At 34.2% G+C, this 19,178-nt stretch overlaps 1 protein-coding gene across 2 annotated transcripts in view; it reads right to left on the reverse strand.

The window, feature by feature from the left end:
- Window positions 1-2,911: 2,911 nt before the first annotated feature.
- The window catches only part of TBC1D15 (TBC1 domain family member 15), an 81,659-nt gene continuing 65,392 nt past the window's right edge, over window positions 2,912-19,178 (reverse strand). Inside the window, exons 12-18 of one of the 2 annotated variants that reach the window (XM_010370736.2) lie at window positions 18,259-18,375; window positions 13,288-13,388; window positions 9,434-9,533; window positions 8,679-8,776; window positions 6,390-6,506; window positions 5,782-5,868; window positions 2,912-4,245 (exon numbers count right to left, since the gene is read on the reverse strand). In XM_010370736.2, coding sequence (XP_010369038.1) covers window positions 4,024-4,245; window positions 5,782-5,868; window positions 6,390-6,506; window positions 8,679-8,776; window positions 9,434-9,533; window positions 13,288-13,388; window positions 18,259-18,375 — 842 coding nt within the window. In that variant the 3' untranslated portion in view covers window positions 2,912-4,023. The remainder of the gene's footprint in view (window positions 4,246-5,781; window positions 5,869-6,389; window positions 6,507-8,678; window positions 8,777-9,433; window positions 9,534-13,287; window positions 13,389-18,258; window positions 18,376-19,178) is intronic. The other variant, XM_010370737.2, reaches the window with a different exon arrangement.

The raw sequence follows: 19,178 nt of genomic DNA on the forward strand, positions 1-19,178 counted from the left end.
CAACTGTAGACACTCCCCCAACCTTTCTATCTAAGGGTAACACACGTTTTTCCCTGTGTCAAGATGGATGGCCTGAAAAATAGAAGCCTGCTTACAACAATGGGGAAAGCATTTGTAATTAGAAAACTGCTCAAAAATACACAACTTAAATTCCTCATAAGATCCCAAGGGAAGAACAGGCCAAATATGGTTGCATCATTCAAATGGCAGTGTATATACATATGTCCAAGTACAGATACTTAGTATCAGGTAATGACATTAGGTACTGATGGAAGCCTTTCAGATTCCAATAATTTAATCTTGCTTCGTGCTCAGAAGTGACACAAAAAGCTTAACTTTCTTCAGAAAGTAAGAAATGAGGAGAAATCTACATATAACAGGCTGAGCTGTCATCACTTTTTACTAAAAATGGCGACCAGAACTAGAGCAAATCCATTTTAGAAAATCAAGGAACAAGCTTTTTAAAAACTAAGGGAATTGTCCACTTGGTCATAAATCAAAAGATTACCATATGAAATACAATATATAATGGTAGTGCTCTAGCTTCAGAGGGGCTCAGGAAATCACCTAGATGCTTGTTAAAAATGCAGATTCCTGATCTGACTTCCAAAGACTCTGACTCTGTAAGCCTGAAGCAGCACCTGGACATGTATCTTAGTAATACAGACCAAGGATCTGGAAACAAACACTCTGAAGATATTTTAATTAATGGGAGCTCAGCACACAAAATCATTAGCATAAGTTATACATTGTTACTATTCTGCTAAATAACTTGTAACAATGGTTACCAACATTTGAGGAAAATGAGAGAACACTTTCAGAAACTATGTGACCTGCCTCCAAAAACATGGAGGTACACCCACAAGACTTTGCATACAATGAGGTTCCTGGATCTTCTGAAAACCCCAAGTAAAGATGCCCAAGCTAAAATGATGTTCTCCTGGCACATATCTGCACATAAGTCAGTTGAAGCTGTAGGTTCTTCAATAAACATTTAGGGTTACTTTATACAAACTGTCTTTAATAATGGGCATGCTTATATGTGAATTTCACATAAGAATTCATCGGCCTCCCTCTATAAAATTTCTTGGCAATGCCAAGTTCATAACAATCACTCATTATCTGTCCCAAAAGACTTTTTTACTGCTCAAAAAAAAAATTTAGAATCTAATCACTAAGACTAAAGTTCCTTATAAACAGATGAAGAATCTTAAGACCCATGAAATTATTAAAATGGGGAGGTTCTTAAATGCAAAAGGTTCCCATAGATTCATGCCAGAATTGAAAATACATATGCATTTCAACTTCTATTGAAGTTATGTTCCGATAAACACATCATAAATTGAAGACATCATTAATCAAAAACGCTTTTAATACATCTAACCTACCAAACATAGCTTAGCCTACCCTACCTTAAACATGCTCAGAACACTACATTAGTTTACATTTGGGCAAAATCATCTAACACATAAAGCCTATGTTATAACAAAGTGTTAAATATCTCATGTAATTTATAGAATATTGTAGTAAAAGTGAAAAACGGCTGTATGGGTACTCAAAGTATGGTTTCTATTCAATGCACTGCTTTAAAACCATCATAAATTTAGGTGAATGTTTGTAAGTCAAATCATCATAAGTTAGATTGTCTGTACTTTTAACAGTTAATGTTAGAAACTGAATTTTAACAACTTTACCACATAAGACAGCACATATTTTACATGTTATAAGGGTGGGGACAGAGCATCTTGTGAAAACAAAACAAACCTTAAAAAAAAACTAGTAAATTTACCTGAACTATATATTTTAGCAATATTAATAGCACATAGTATTTGCTAACTGGACTCTGTGGACTGATGAAGACTTTTTCTGGAACTATACTATACTATCACTTCCATATAAAAAATACGCTAGATAGAAATGCAGTTTAGTAAAAATTGTTTTAACAAGTAGTTTTGTAATAAAACTTGACAGAAGTTCAACTTACTAAATGTATTAAGATTTTTTAAAAAATCTGAAGTGGGTATCACATTACGCAGTAGGAAAACTCCCAAAAAGTCACTGTCCAGGAAGAACAAGGAGGACATCAAGATGTTCTAAGCAATTTCCTGAATAGCAGGAAATGAAAGGCTGGAGATGCTGGGTTTTTGATCAGTTTATGTTCTTTTTCTGAATAGGCTTACTCATTATTAACTGATGAAAGATAATACACATAATATTAAAAACTAAAATCTAACGGTTCTACTGTTGTGTCAGTTAATGCTCAACCAGGAAAAAAGTTCATTTTGTTCCCTAACTTTCTTGGGGGAAAAAAGTCTATCTCTAGGACCATTTTAGAACTGCACAACTTTTTTCTTTACACTATTAGCATCACTTGTAGTAAGCTGCTTTACAGAGTCAAATAACTATATCCTTCAAGGCAACACTGTGCCCATTTCCATGCTAATGAAAATTTTTTTTCAGTTTTAAAAGGGATGTTTTTCATTTCCAGTAACTTATTCAGATGATCATTTTAATCACATAAAAATGAGATGAATTGAGGTCCATCTTGGATGTTTTTTCTTCTATTAAAGAATTAGCCGGGCACAGTGGCTCACACCTGTAATCTCAGCACTTTGGGAGGCTGAAACAAGTGGATCACTTGAGGTCAGGAGTTCGAGACTAGGCTGGCCAACATGGCGAAACCCTGTCTCTATTCAAAATACAGAAATTAGTTGGGTGCGATGGCACAAGCCTGTAGTCCCAGCTCCTCGGGAGGCTGAGGCACGAGAATCGCTTGAACCCAGAAGGCGGAGGCTGCAGAGAGCCGGGATTGTGCCAATGCACTCCAGCCTGGGCAACAGAGCAAGATAGTCTCAAAAAAAAAAAAAAAAAAAAAGCAGACTATTTCTAAGTATAATTTAACTAAAAACACTACTTCAACTTCAAATTTATTTTAATGATATATACAGGAGTTAACAACTTACAATTAAACCAAAATAAGTTATGTTAATTCCACATAACTTAAAATCATGCAATACTGCATGGTAAAAACAACAGCTTTGTGCACATACAATTATTATTTTGAGACTCATGAGAGCATCTAGAAATTTTTCAAATAAGCTTTTTGCAAAGAGTACTTTATAAAAATTTAAACACCTGATTAATCAGTTAATGCATTATTAGGAAAGATAATAAACATTATTAGTAAAGTGAGGTTACAAGCAATTAATTTTAAAATTATACCAGGTACAGGGTTGAACATAATCTCATGAAATAAATGTTTAAGAAAATAGTTTTGAAAAAGATCTCATATTGAAGCCATGTTAAATTTTGATAAACCAGGTTATATAAATCAAGTTTATTCAGTTAATGAAAATATGCCTAACCTTTCTTATACTCATAAATAAGTACTTATATATAATCTTTATATACAAGTGAAGAAAAGTTCAATGTAAAAAATACACTGCCAATCCACTTATTATGGTTGAAATAATTATTTGTCTACACATTAGACTGCATTGATGAAAATGTCCAATTTAAATCACATTCGACCAGCATAAATATTTAAGCTGAGTATTGTTGTAAACAGAGAAAAAAATCCTTTTATTTTATTTTTTATTTCATTACTGGGTAACAATCTACTTCTCAGCTTAGAATGCTATAGAAAGCTTCCATATTTAATTTAATCAAATCCCAAACCCAATAAACTTAGAGTAAACAAAGTGAATGTTTTTCAAAGTGCATAATTTCCAACTCATCCACTTGCGATATTTATCCAATTCCAGTTCATCAGCAAGAAAATAAAATGTACTTGGCTATAAAAATACTCAGGAATGTTATCGAAAAGAAAAGGCTATTTGGTAGAAGTAACTACAAAAATAATTAGTTTAAATCTTTGTAAAGCTTTAATGTAAGAACATCAGTACACTTTCTTTACATAAACCTTAAAGCATGATCAATACCAAGATTTTAAATTTTCAACTTTCAAGTACTTGAAAAAGAGTTGCAACAAAGTGTCTCTTCCCAAAAAAGCAAGAAGAGTGATCATGCAGGTGTTAATCTGCAGACATCTGAGGACACTGGTATCTGTGTTGGACTGTCATCTCTGGATCCACTGGCAGAGAGTGTAGGCAAGGCATTACTTTGAAACGCAGATGTAGGACAAGGAGTCATGACAACATTTTCGTCTTCACCAACGTCCGAATCTGGTGTTGTAACTTCACTATCTTGAAGCCCAAGAATCTCACAGACTGCTTGTGGCAATTCCTGGATATGAAAAATCAAACTCAAAACCATATTTCACTACAGAGGAAAAATAACCACAAAGTAACACTTCTGTTTAAGACTACATTGATTCCAGAATCTGAGCATTTGTCCTAACAATGTGAATGTCATGTACCCTTCTCACAACTTTTTTCTCAGCTCCAAATGAAATGCTAACCACCTTTCTTTCCCTAAGTGGTTCTTGGGTATCTTCCAGATTAGTCACTCTCCATCCCACCTCCACATTCCCACAAACATAGCATGTCCTAATATTTGGCATTTATCTCTTTCTACTTTTTGTAATAATATCTTACTTAGACCATCTGTCTCTTTCAGTAAACAAAGTTCTTCAAAGGCAAGAAGCATCTCATTGACATGCTTTGGAAGAGAACAGGTATCACATAAATGTTTGTAGAACTGAACCAAGTAACAGTTTGGATCCATGAACAAATGATACAAGGACCAAGCAAGAATTTTCATAAAAATGCAAAGTCATAATGGGTGCAGCAAACCAACGTGGCACATGTATACCTACGTAACAAACCTGCACATTGTACACATGTACCCTAGGTCTTGAAGTATTTAAAAAAAAAAAAAAAATGCAAAGTCATGGTCAGGCATCGCCTGTAATCCCAGAACTTTGTGAGGTCGAGGTGGGTGGATCACCTGAAGTCAGGAATTTGGGACCAACCTGGCCAACATGGTGAAACCTCGTCTCTACTAAAAATACAAAAATTAGCCAGGCATGGTAGTAGGGCGCCTGTAATCCTAGCTACTCAGGAAGTTGAGGCAGGAGAATTGATTGAACTCAGGAGGAGAAGGCTGCAGTGAGCCGAGGTCATGCCACTGCATTCCAGCCTGGGCAACAGAATGAGACTCCGTCTCAAAAAAAAAACAAAGTCATGAGGTGGGCACAGTGGTGTGCATGCACTGGTAATCCCAGCTACTCAGGAAACTAAGGCAGGAGGATCACTTGAGCCCAGGAGTTTAAGGCCAGCTTGGGCAACTTAGCAAGGCCCTTTCTCTTAACAGAAAGAAAAAGCCAAAACACACCAAAAGTATACTGCTTTGGTTCAAATTCAGATAATATATCAAATTTGCCTTGTTTTTAAATAATTAATAACTTGACTAATATAAGTGAGTGACACAGGCTAAATAATACTGTTTCAATTATTTTTGATTAGCATTCCTTTTTATTTAGAGATTCTGCATATTTAATATGAGACCCTATTCTGTATTCATGAGCTCAACGGGGTAATATATCATTGCTGAAATTTTACAGCCTCTTAAATTGTTATAGAAATATTTTCATTACTTTTATCATTTTGCCTTATTATTAGCTGTTTCCTATCTGCCATAATTAGTCAACTGTTTTCAATTAAGTGCTGTAAATCTAGAACAGCAAACAATAAGCCAGTCAATACCTTGTCTGCCCTCAACTTACTAAAACTGCTATTTTATTTCCAAGAAGAAAAATCTTTCTTGATCTCAACCCACCAAAAACAAACAAATCTTGCAATTACTTGAAACACTGTATACCTTGCATTTTACCATCTGTAGAGAAATTGCTTCTGCCTTGCATAGTATATCTTCCACATCAATTTTCATGGACAATTCATTGATATGCTAAAAAGTATCAACAAAATAAAATGATAATCAAAACTGAATACACTATTATATTCTATTATACAAACAACTGATTACCAGTTATATTTCACTGCAGATAAAATCCTTAAAATAAAAACATTCATATACTACAAATACATAGGAAATTCAATGTATCTTTCTTTAGATTATTTCAAGTTTTAAAGCTAAAGACTAGCTAATAATCTTATATAAGGAACATTAAATCCAGCAGCTCTCCCAAGTCTGATATCTCAAAGTTATAATCAAAAGACAATTAATTTTTGAAAAACTAAACTACAAGTGCACTTGTTGAATTTCCTTTTCTTCCTAATTAGCCAGGTAAAAATAACTAGCCAATGTGTATTTGAACTGTCATTCTCAGATAGTCATTCCTAGCACTGTTATTGACACAATTTAAGTTATTCAAGAGATTTAATAATGTTCCAAGGAAATGTTCTGTATATCAGGACCACCAAATAGAAGAGCCAGAACACTAAAATCTGAATTAAAGGAATAACTACCTTAAGTATTTCATTGAAGCCATAATGCTTTTCCATTATTTGCTGCTTTTCTGATTCCAGAATAGCACAACAGAGAAGAAGATGGAAATTTTTACATGGTAGTTCGGTCCACATTACCTATAGAAGGCAGAAGAACTATTTTGCAAACTGTATCAATTCTAAAACATTTTCCTCACAGATACAATTCTGAACACTGAATGACTTCTATGCAAAGTAGATGTTGCCTGTTTAGGGTAGCCCAAGGTTTTTCTAGCTAGGAAATGAGGGGAACGAGAGTCTTACCTTCACCTACAAAGTAACTACCATCAAGTTTAACATCATATGAATATGATATACTCTAAATGCGGTTCTTTAAGATAACTATATTAAGTAAATTACTGAGCTTAACCAGTATGATAAATGTTATTAATGCAGGACCTACAGCCACAAGGTTAACGTGTAAGGGTTAGAAATATTTTCAATATTTTTCCAAAGTATCAGTTTATCACTTTGATCTGAAAAAAAAGACTAAAGCTAAGTCCTGGAAATAAAAAAGGTTCAGTTACATAGTACATGGAATCAGAAACACCCAAAGGGAGCTCTCCATTCTAAATACCTAAAACCCTTGTTATCACATTTTATCCCTGATTGTGACAATAACTGAATTAACTGCCCCAAATGTATAACCAAACATATAAAATGCTTCATCAATAGCTCAGCTGTTCCTAAATATAGATAATATCCTCAAATTTAGGGTCTTAATTTCCCCCTGCTTCATGTACCCAATAACATCTTTTCTGGAAACATAAAAACACCCACACAAACCATACCATTAGAGCATACCTGAAATGTGTTTACTTCTTTCAAAAGGAGTAAATCAAGTTGAATAATTTTCAAACTAAATCCAATTGTTGAAAGCTTAATTACAATGCAATTAACCTCAAAGTTTCATTAAAAGTTTGAATTTATTTAGTAAACACAGATTGAGGAGTTATTCTAGCTATGTGGTAATAATATTCTTAATTCATCCTTTAAAACCCATTTATGCCTGAAGTTGCAATTTTTTCAATTTTTCAATCAGAACTTGGTGATGATCTTGAGCAGCAGGATATAAACAACTCCCACATGCTTATCGTTCCAATAATGGAACACTAGGCATAAATGAATTAACCCATTTTTAACCCCCAAATTAAGATACTAATTTAACAAAACTGATAAACATTTAAGTATGATTCCAGATACAGAGCATGTGGGTTTTACTCCTAATTTCAGAACAGAGGAAGTGAGCACAAAGCAATCCACTTTTAACTTGTAATCAGCTTGTCTAATGGTAGTACAGCCATCAATAGTATAGGAATCCATTTACAGCTGTAAAAACCTGAGAGACCACTAGAGTTCCACTGTATAAAGTTGTATTTACTATCAAAATGGATTATCTCCTGATTCTTTCCTTGGAAGAATTTCTGTTATCCTAAGGTATGATCAATCATTATACCAGCATTCTATTAAAAAGCACACCAGGCTGGACACAGTGGCATACACCTGTAGTCCCAGCTACTTATAAGGCTGAAGGCAAGGGGATTATTTGAGTCCAGGAGTTCAAGATCAGTCACAGCAAGACCCCTTCTCTTAAAAAAAAAAAAAAAAAAAAAAAAAAAAAGCACACTGATTTATTATTAACAAATACTTAAGAAAATGTGAAATGATTTGGTTTTTCATTAAAGGTTGCCCTGGAAAAATAAACAATGGCGATTACATATGGGGGGATGGTATAAGGGAAACATGGGATGTAAAATTACCTATTGGGTACTATGCTCACTAGCTGGGTGATGGAATCATTCACACACCAAACCACAGCAACATGCAATTTACCTATGTAACAAACCTGCACATCTACTCCCTGAATCTAAAAGTTGAAAAAATAAAGAGTTGCTTTGGGTAAAAAATGGAATAAAAGGAGTACACCAAAAACATGAGAAAATCCTCTAACAGATGTGGCAAAGCCTCACATAAAGTCAAGTGTCTCAAAGGAAGAACAAAGGCAGCAAATAAATGGTCTAGAGAACTTGTTCTGGGATACCTCTTGGCCCCAAATCTCACAGAGACTGTAATTTGAAGAATGAAGCTCCAAAAGACCAAATATTCAGTATGAGACTAATTTTTAAGAAGAGGCTACCAGTTCATCAGAATTTTGGAACATACTTGCCTTAGATATTTCAGTAAGGCTATCATAATCCATTTATATACTACAGAATAAATTGTTTCTTTTCATAATAAATGTCACACTTGCATAATAATTTAAGGACTTACCTCCCATAATCGAAGAATATCTAGAAAACTAAATTCCCTTTTGAATCTGATTAAAAGCCATCTGAAGCAAAAATAAAGGTATCCGGAGTCCTGAGATTCTATGCAGAAGAAAAAAACACATACACATATACGACTTATTCTCATGCTAATAACGTCAGAATACAGACTTTTCTCTAATTTTCCTATGCATCTTAGGCAATTCAAGCCCTATACATTTGTCTTCTACGTTAAGGAATCATTTCAAACTTGAAGGCTGACTTGTTTTTAAAAACTAACAAATAATACATTTTATGAATCAAGTTTAAGGCAGAATTATACAATGAGAGTTTGGTCCCACACTTTTATGGAACCGAAGAAAGTGCAGTAGACTATATATATCTTTAAGTTCTTTTTTATTGAGACAGGGTCTTGCTATGTCACCCAGCTTGGAGTGCATGGAGTGATCCCAGTTCACTGTAGCCTCAATCTCCTGGGCTCAAGTAATCCTCCCACCTCAGCCTCCTGAGTGGCTGGGACTACAGGTATGCATCACCACAGCCAGCATTTTTTTTTTTCCTTATAGAGACGGGGTCTCACTGTGCTAGTCAGGCTAGTCTCAAACTCCTGGGTGCAAGTAATCCTTCCTCCTTGACTTTCTAAGTGCTGGGATTATAGGCATGAGCCACTGCACCTGGCTTCTTTAAAGAGTTCTTTACAATTTTTTCTATGCATTACTCTACAATTTGCTGGGTATAGTTCTGATTCACTAAACTTACCTAAGTAACTGCAAAATCCACTGTCTAACAATCGAAGTAAGGTACTCAGCTGAATTAGCTGGGTCTTCATGCCTTGCATTTGTTCTTCAAAATTCTGATGCTTTAAAAGGAAATAATTGTTATTATACAAGTAATATTTCATAAATATTTTATAGTACATAATGACTGATAACTAAAACATGATGTCCAAGGACAAATGTTGAACTTATACCACACTGGTTATCTTAAAAAGTGTGTAACTAACCAAAAAACTAATGCAACACTAAAAGGGAAAGTAAAGAGAAAGAATCCTTGCTCTCAAAACTAAGGAATCCTTTTTTCCTCTATTCATCTGACTTAGATAAAGAAAAATGCAGACACAGCAACTGCTGACTGACTGAGATATTTATTTCTTACACAGCATAAAAGACTTGGTGAAAGAAACACACAAATTCTTTCCATTGTTAAATATTCCTTCAAATTACATATAATAGAATTAATTTTAGGGTTAATATGTATTTCATTTTAAAGAATTACTTCTTAGGTTTGCTGACACTGGAGAATCCGTAAAGTCAAAACCAACAACACTAAAACATTATCTGGATTTTGTACTTAAATTTTTTCACAAGTGCAAAGGCTGTATGATGTGTGATACAGACTGAACACAGAAGCAAATATGAAAATTCAGCTGTCTTCTATTAAATCAGACATTTTTAAAAATGAAAAATTTAAAACAATCCCTGTATCAGTAAATTTTTCATTAGGAAAAGTTACTTTTCATCAAAAAATATAATCTATGTTAAGGTAGAATGTGTTGTTAATGAATTAATAAATGAATACAAGTTTCTCAGTATTAATTTTTCACATAAACATCAACAGATATAATCCACATAAACAAAAACTCTTTCAGTTCTTCAATAATATGGGAGAGTGTGAAGGGGCCCTGAGGTCACAAAGTTTGAGAACTGCTGGGGTTCATATGCTTTAAGCAATCTTCACAGTTGAGTAGACTCCCTACCAACACCTGAGTCAAGGGGCCAGAAGGCACCAAAACAGATGCTCTGAAAGGCTTCTTAAATGATTTGGATCTCTTTAACTCGTATGTTCCAATCCCTCTGTGGTAACCTAACCCTAACCTAGTGAAAGCCTTAGAAAAACATTTCCTCCTTCACACTTACTTTTTCACTTTTACAGTGCAATAGTGCTTTAATACAACTATCACATTAGAAACAATTCATTCTTTAGTTTAAAAAAATTAGGTCTATTAATTCTCAAAAAGCTGTTTCTCTTTAATAATTTTGAAAACCGTTTATTAACAGACTAACTCAAGGCTTTAGGATATAGTTCCTCCACATTTACCGGAGAGATCTATAAAGAAGGGACAGAATCAACTCTGATTAACAGGATCATTCTTACTGTGACACAGCCAAAGCCTAGAGCTGATTTGGGAATACCAACATGGCATAGCCATTTGCTACCCACTCTGCTGTAAAAAAGAAGCATGCCCATAATGACAGACACCATATTTGAAAAAGTGGTTACTCCTGGAGAAGGGAGAGTGGGATCAACAATGGATATACAAAGGGCTTCAAATGTGTCTGCAAATAAATGTCTCTGTATGGGGCATGGGAGGGCGAGATGGAGAGGAGAAAGAAACTAAAACTATATGGCAAAATGGATGATGGGTATAACAAAGTTCATCAGATCACTTGTACTTTGTATTTCCATAATAATAGACAATGTCTATGCCTAGACCTACATTGGATGTAAGTAAACATCAATAAAAGTAAATTTATGGACAGTAGGTTCAGCCACCACAAAAGTAGTACAAACTTACATGAAGTAAAGCTATAAAACAAAAACAAAGAATCAAGAAACAGCAGCACAGATTTAGGGACATCAAACAAAGGCAATGCAGTGAAAAAAAATCATACAGGTTATTTTTATTGCCACGTATTGCCCTCTCATTATTCAAACATTATGAAAGAAAAGATGTTAGCAGACAATATACTAAGAAGATAACCTTTTAGAATAAAGACTAGAAAAATCCCCAGAACATCCTTAATGGAAAAGGCAAACACGAGAGCATTTACTGTGAAAATGATAGAACAAAGAAACTGAACCTTCATACACAAAAAATGACAGACTATAAAGTGTTTATTACACATGTTCAGAAGGCAGTCTTCACATATGAGATCTATATACACACATGTGTATGCATGTATGTATGTGGCATTATATGTCAATATATATTTACATGTCAATATTGGCTTAGTTTTATTGAAAACTTATTGCACAATCCTAATTACAGTATGTTCATCTTAGTTTTATTTTTATATTTTTTAGAATATCTACTATAGCAATTTAAACTAATCACTGGGGAAAGATTCATGTGTTTGTTCTACAAAAATCTGTTGAACAACCTCATGTCAGGCATTAGGAAAATTCTGGTATGCTACCAGTGAAACAAAGATATAATCCCTTTTATCAAGGAACATACTAACTCTGGTGAAAAGAGGATAAACAACAAAAACACAAGGAAGGCAGACAACAGTTTTTATGTAATTGGTATCAGCTATACAGACCTTTATAATAAATGCCTCAGGTTTCTAGAGCACTTGGGAGTAAATGGAACTAAGAAGGTACACAAATCAATCAGTCAAAACAGGAAGCAAGACAAACAATGACATTACCAAATTACTGCACTGATAATCCTTCCAAATAATCAAAAAATAAAAATTTATGGCAAAAAAAACAATTTGAATATTTATGAATTTAATAGTAAAAGAACATTTTAAAACTATCAAATCTTCCCAAGTATACGCTTAGAAAAAAACTGAAAGAAGTGAGAACAAGTTGAATCTATGGACAAGAGACTTGAGGAAATGGGCACAAGCAGGGAAAATCTGAAGGAGAAAGAAAAACAGGCAAGCAAAAGGGAAGAATACAAGTAAAGAAAAAAAGAGAAGGGTACCACTTCCAAATTTCACATTCGTATCCCAAAAACTCTTGAGTTAAACCCTGTATTACAGGACAATATTTCAGATGGTTAGATTCAAAATGTTTATCTCCTTGCAAGCAAGCCATTTCAATGTCCAACATAAAGGCTCGGCATCCAGTATGTTAGTCTTATTTTGAAAAAACGCAGCAACCTATGTAGTCAGGTCTTTGAACTTCATATGCCTTTACTTAGTCTCACCCCTTCTGTTTTTTTTTTTTTTTCTAATAGATTGCTTGAGAGACTTTTCTATTTTATTTCCCTATCAATATTCTCTGCACTATTATCCTAGAACTCTGTCTCAAAGATTTAACAATGATAATAGATAAAATGTTCTTTGTACTAACATGTATATAGAGACAGTTCAATTCTAATAATCATATACTTCTGGGAAAATAACAATGAATTCCTAAGAAAGTGTCAGAGTTACAAATAGTTCAAACACATCTGGAGAAAAATCAGTTGCTATAATGACAAAATTCAAAATCTTCACAAAAGGTAAGGATATTACTTGGCATGACTAAGCTTTATCTCTGAAACAGATAATATTAAAGTTCAACTATTCCACAAAATTGAATTCATCTATTTTATCAATATTCTATAATGACGCATGGCTCTTTAGTAGAACATAAGCATTTACTGATATTAAATCTTGATTATTCCTATACTACAGGGACAAACTATTTCCTGTATTAAAAACACCACCAGTATTTCTAAGACTTTGAAAGGCTACTAAAAAGAAAAAGTAACAGAAGGCATGAGGTAATTATTTTAAGTTCCATCACAGTTGGCGAAACATAAAAATCAACCTTACACTATAAAATTATACAACTAAAATTTTCAAAATCAGTTTAATGGAAGGAATCCCTGTTCTTACCATTTGGTCCATGTAAGAGGCAAAGCACCAAAAGGCATCTACTTCATTTTCCATCACATACAAAAGAGGGGAAAGTAAGTCACTCATTCCCTGAACATATCCTAAAAAGAAAAGAAAAAATAGTCTCTGAAAACCCAAGTTTTATGTATCCTTCTGAAAGTTGTGCATATCACCACCACTTCACTTAAAATTGTATCTTTCTCATTTGCATTCAGAAATTGGTAGACATTGATATTCACCAAGAAAAGAATATAAATGGGGAGGAGGAACTCTAGTCATGAGTAAGAAAGATGAGTTGTTTTAGATTGAGATGTCAAGCAATATGTAGCTTCTAGTATGTGTCTCAGTGCAGATAAACTACCAAGAGTGGGTAATATTTTAGAAATAATGTGCAAGAGCATCATGAGACAGAAAGAGGAGTGAAGAGATAATTGAGAGGAACGTCAAATGTAAGAGTATACACTCAAAGACAGGTTTAAGAAAGACCAGTCAGAGAAGTAAAGAAAAAAATGAAGGGAGAAGAATGTTGCAAAAATCAAGAAGAAAGTTCCAAGCCCAGAGTGGTTAGCAATACCAAACTATGATGAGCAAGCCACATAAAATAAGAGCTTTGGGTTCAACTGCTTTAACAATCAGACCTTTAGATTCACACAACAGGAGTTACAAAATTAAGAGCCTCTTTTAAATAGTCATATCTATGTCCTTCTTTCTTTTTTTGTTACTCTCTACACCCAACCAGTGCCAGCAACTGGGCTTAATCCAATCAATATTTTGTACCTAAAGTGACCACTTACCTACATATCTCTTGATGTTATTATAATATCTCAACGGTGACAGTAATAGAGCCCTTGATTAAAAGAAAAACTAGGAAATTAAGGAATCAGATCCCTCACTTAAAAATAAGAAAAAGTGTTAGTTTTACTTTTTCACCTGAACATGTCAAACTTCTTGTTTTTTTACTTCCTCTTATAAAACCCTCAATTATCCTTGCTTTACAATTTTCAAGACTTGAAAAATTTTCAGACTTAAGAGGTTCTTGAACCAACAAAGGGACATGAGCTTATACTAAGCCTTTTTACTTAAACATTATCATTCAACTTTGGTAACTTCTGTGTATTTATTAAAATCACGTAGAAATGTCTTTATTGGTAGCTTGGGAAGTCTGGAAAATAGTCTTTCATTTGCAGATCAATAGCTTACATTTATATTCAACAAAATCTATCTGCACTGAAGCCATGTAAAAGTAAATATTTAATAAAAGAGGGAGGGGATAGTTCTGCTATCATATAAATGATACATAATTATACATTACTCTGTTTTGGAGGAAAACTTTAAAAAATGATCTCAGAAGGCAGGTAAACTAAATCTCTTGAGAAAACTCAGGTCAAACATACAATAGACAGAGGCACTCAGATCACCTCAGAATCTCCTTACAAATGAAGTTCCAGCTCAATTTGCTGTGAGCCTCTGTCCAATCATCTACCGTCACATCTTTCCACAGTCCTATTAACCTCACTCTGTCCACACTGTACCCTATGGGAAAATACAGCTCTACTCACTTTAGGATAAAAGGGCACCTGGGTTCTCATGAAGGGCATCCAATTATTACAGTACCAGACAATGAAGTTACCAAGATATTTAGAGAAAAAAACTAGACAAAAGTGACATACGACAAGATAACTACATGTAATCATTTCTACAAATTTATACAGATGGTTTCTAAAATAGTGTACACTTTTAAAAAAAGAATAAGAGAGATGGAAGACTAAATTGTTATCATCAGAACTTTCCTACCTGACATAGTGAAATCAATGACAAATAATAAAGGTTAAACCAATTAAAGCATGAAGGAAATCTAATCTGAATTCAACAAAGTGCAAGAGTACTGAGTCTGACTGTGTACGATCTACATCAGAAATATTTCAAAGTGTGCTATTCAAAAGATTAACAAAGCACCTTTCCTCTCTTAAAAAAGTGCTTTATTATTAAGTTATAATGAATAAAAATTCCTAAGAAGCCAATTTAATCCTTTAAGTCTTCAGTTTCCATATGGAATCACTACCATATGTCTTAAGTCTTAGCTGAAGCAAGTTGTCAAATTAATCTTCATGTTCTGGTTGCCTTTAATCTATTTTATTTTATACATGATGTTCTTTGGGGTATCTCATGGGTTATGGGGGGTAGAATTAATGTACAAATTCCTTTTAATTAAAGAAAGATTAAAGATGTTTAAATTGGCATTTAGTGATACTCAGATTCCTCACTACTGCTGAATGATGCACATCTTAATCAGCACCAGTACAATTTCTAAAGTACTTCCCTAAAATCACTTCCATAGCAAATTTGTTTCAGTGCAGGAAGGGGGTGGGAGAGAGGTGAGAAATGAACACCTTATCATCCTAGTGTACACTTGCTTACACCAAAAAGGAAAATTTAAACTACATATAGTTCAAATTTCCAGGTTACTGAAGCTTATCCTTTAGAGCATCAAATTAAAAAACAAAAATCTTGAGGATCAGAAATCATTCTTAAAAAACATTACACACTCTAACCTTTCATTGATTATTCAGTATCATCATTACATACCCAGTGATGATACCACCCACAGAAACATTCTGTAGTATCTGCACTCACTAACTCAAAGTCACCCTTCCTTAAGTTCTTTTGTCTGCTTTTGGTAATTTTTGTCTCATTCCTCCCTACTGAGACTGTATTCAATGCAAATACACCTATACCTCACCTATGGGTTAAGAAGCCAAACTCCATATAATGAAATCACCTACAAGACAGAGTAAATTTACAGTCCAGGTTGCTCTGCTATGAGTAAAGAGTAAGAAATGTTGTCTATTGCTTTTATAAAAAGTATCTTGGCTTCACATAAGGCCAGTTATCTGCAGGAAGCTTGACTATGTTTCAGGTAACTGAAATGTCTATATAGAAAGAATGTGACATGAGTATAAACAAATCGAGAGGGTAAGTTATCCAGTTAGCTGGTTTGGGACAATGCCCTGAGAAAATCAAGCATTCAGGAACTCCTGCTACAGAATACGTAGGAGTTCCTATCTCAAAATTACCATCTGAGAGAATGGAGCAATGCCTTCGGTTCCGAAGGAGAATGGTCCTACTCCCTACAGTGGTAACTGAAACTAAAATAAACGGCAAGGGGTTGAAGTGCTGAGGGTGTAGAGGTAAGAATCCCAGCCTGCAGTAAAGACCTGGGTCTCTACTCCCAGACCAATTATTTACTTGTATGACCATAAGTCACACTCTAAATCAAAATAACCTTACTCATAAAGTGAGAATTATTTCCCCACTTTTTCAAAAGGCTGCTATGAGAATGAAAAATCAAATCAAGTATGAAAGCACTCTGTAACCTGAAAAGCACTCTACTAATATTCTTGCAACAATTCAACTTGAAGTTCATTATAGGTGTCATAGACAGGACTGACTACATTTTACATTTTCAAGAAAACTGCAACTTTTGACTTACTGTCACCAAAGAGGCTGATACCTCAAGATCAAAACAGAGATTATATCTTCCCCTAACTTACATATAGGAAACCAAGAGAAATTTACACAGATATAACAGTGAAGAAAACGTGCTCGTAATTCAAGGTTCTCTGGTTTTAATGTGCTAAGTATCCAACCACCTTCTCTAAAGGATGTCTCAAACATTACTAATCTAGAAAACATCTATTTCCACTATCCTTTAGCTAGAAGTCACTCACATAGCAGGTATCTCAAACATTTCTAGTATTTATACTTATTCAAAGGTTGATGGTTAGATAAGCTGTTGGTCCTTTAAATAAACATCTTAAGTTCTCCTGCCCCTTAAAATAATCCTTCAGTTTTCCACCCCTTAGCATCCCTTCCCCAGGTAATTTCACACTTCTACTTCCACCATCAGTCCTCTTTTTTTTTTTTTTTTTCATGAAACAGAGTCTCGCTCTGTCACCCAGGCTGGAGTGTAATGCAGCATGATCTCGTCTCACTGCAACCTCCACCTCCCAGGTTCAAGCAATTCTCCTGACGCAGCCTCCCGAGTAGCTAGAATTACAGGCGTGTGCCACCCAGCCCAGTTAACTTTTTATTTTTAGTAGAGATGGGGTTTCACCATGTTGGCCAGGCTGGTCTTGAACTCCTGACCTCAGGTGATCCATCTGCCTTGACCTCCCAAAGTGCTGGGATTATAGGCATGAGCCTCCGCACCCGGCCCCAGCATCAGTTCTTACAACAAATTTCTGGTAAAGAGATTTACCAAAAAAAGAGTAAGTTCTATATGCCCTACAAAATTTTTGCACTGCTTATCTAAGATATCCTATCAGTATTTTTCTTTGCAATGGGAAAAGCATATCAAACAATGGTTTGCAAACTTTCTCAGTTCATGGTTATCATCCTTAGTATCTCGGCAATTTTTCCCAAGGCACTCCTAAGTCTCAAAGAAGTAACAACTCCATTTACTAAGCTGTTAGGTCAAAACAATTGAGTAAGTATTCATGTCCTATGAGCTTACCACCTACTGAGCACTACAATACTTCTCAAACCTTGAAATTCAACTGGCTATCACCATCCTCATTTATTTTCATCATTTATTTTTACATAGTAGTTACTTATCACAGCAAGGCCAAACACCCAGCTTTGCAAAGACATAACTTCATCAAAAAGAATGTAATGATCTAATGTTAAAACCTTTAGCTATTTCAGCTAGTAGTTAGAGTGGTGTCCTATAGATGTCTCTATAATTCCCTTAAAATTTTTAAATATCCCATGGTGCTCCAGTAGTCTGCTGCAGCAACCCAGGGCTCCTTGGTTAAGAACCATAGCCTTCTAAGTTTCCAGTCCCCTGGAGAACAAATTGTCTTAAAACTAGGCCTATGAAGCTATTAGCCATATCTAACTGGATTAAAAATGTAAATTCTAAAGTAAATATATTTACATCTTTTAAAATTAGGACTTTAGAGGAGAACTTACCTAAATCAAAATCATACATACAGTAGGTCATCAAAATGTCATGAAGCAAAATCAACCCTGGATTATCTTGGCCTTCATAAAACTTGTTTGTTCGATCTGTTCTGTTAACATCTTTTTCTGAAGAGGAAAATCATCACATATTTGAAAAGCTTCCAAAAAACAGACTCTTATAAAGCTCACATCTTACAAATACAGAGTCATTTTTCTTGCTATTAATTTCACTCACCAAGCTTTACTTAATGAAGAAAAAATTCATCAAATTCTATTTCAAATATGCAATAAAGTAACATTTCAGAATTTTTTCAAGAATCAGTCCTCCTCATAAGCAGAGGACTGAAAATATTTTTCAGTTTTTATCTAAACATAGAAACCTTTCAACTGCATAGTGGAAAACATTTTCAATGAATTAAAAGCAACACTAAGTAATAATCTGCATTAGCAACAAAAATGTCAGTCATTAATGCATGTCACAGATACTAGTACTTGAAAACTAATTTTAAAAAGCTACCACCTAATCAAGCATAATCAAAGAGATTTGTTTCATTCACAATTACTGCATTTATTATAAGTATCATCAAATTCTTTGTCATGTCTCAATCATCTTTAGGACAAATTATTTCCTTATTTTCATATCTACACAATTTAGATATCATTAAAGTTGGAAATGACTTCATGAGAAACAGATTTGGAAACATCATCATGAGTGTGTCCAAAGTTGTATTGACAATTCAATTCACAAACACTGATGCCTAAGTGCATCATGATGTGAGAGACTTTACAAGGAATTCTCCAAACTTGAATCTCAGTAAATTAGGAAGAAGTAACTTAAACAAACTGCTGTAGAATTGTTTAAAAGTGATAACTGCCTCCCCCCAATTAAACTGAGTAACCTGAAAACTTTCTCAAAACTCTTTACAAAG

Source organism: Rhinopithecus roxellana, chromosome 10 (assembly GCF_007565055.1).
Source record: "Rhinopithecus roxellana isolate Shanxi Qingling chromosome 10, ASM756505v1, whole genome shotgun sequence".
Lineage (NCBI taxonomy): Eukaryota > Metazoa > Chordata > Mammalia > Primates > Cercopithecidae > Rhinopithecus > Rhinopithecus roxellana.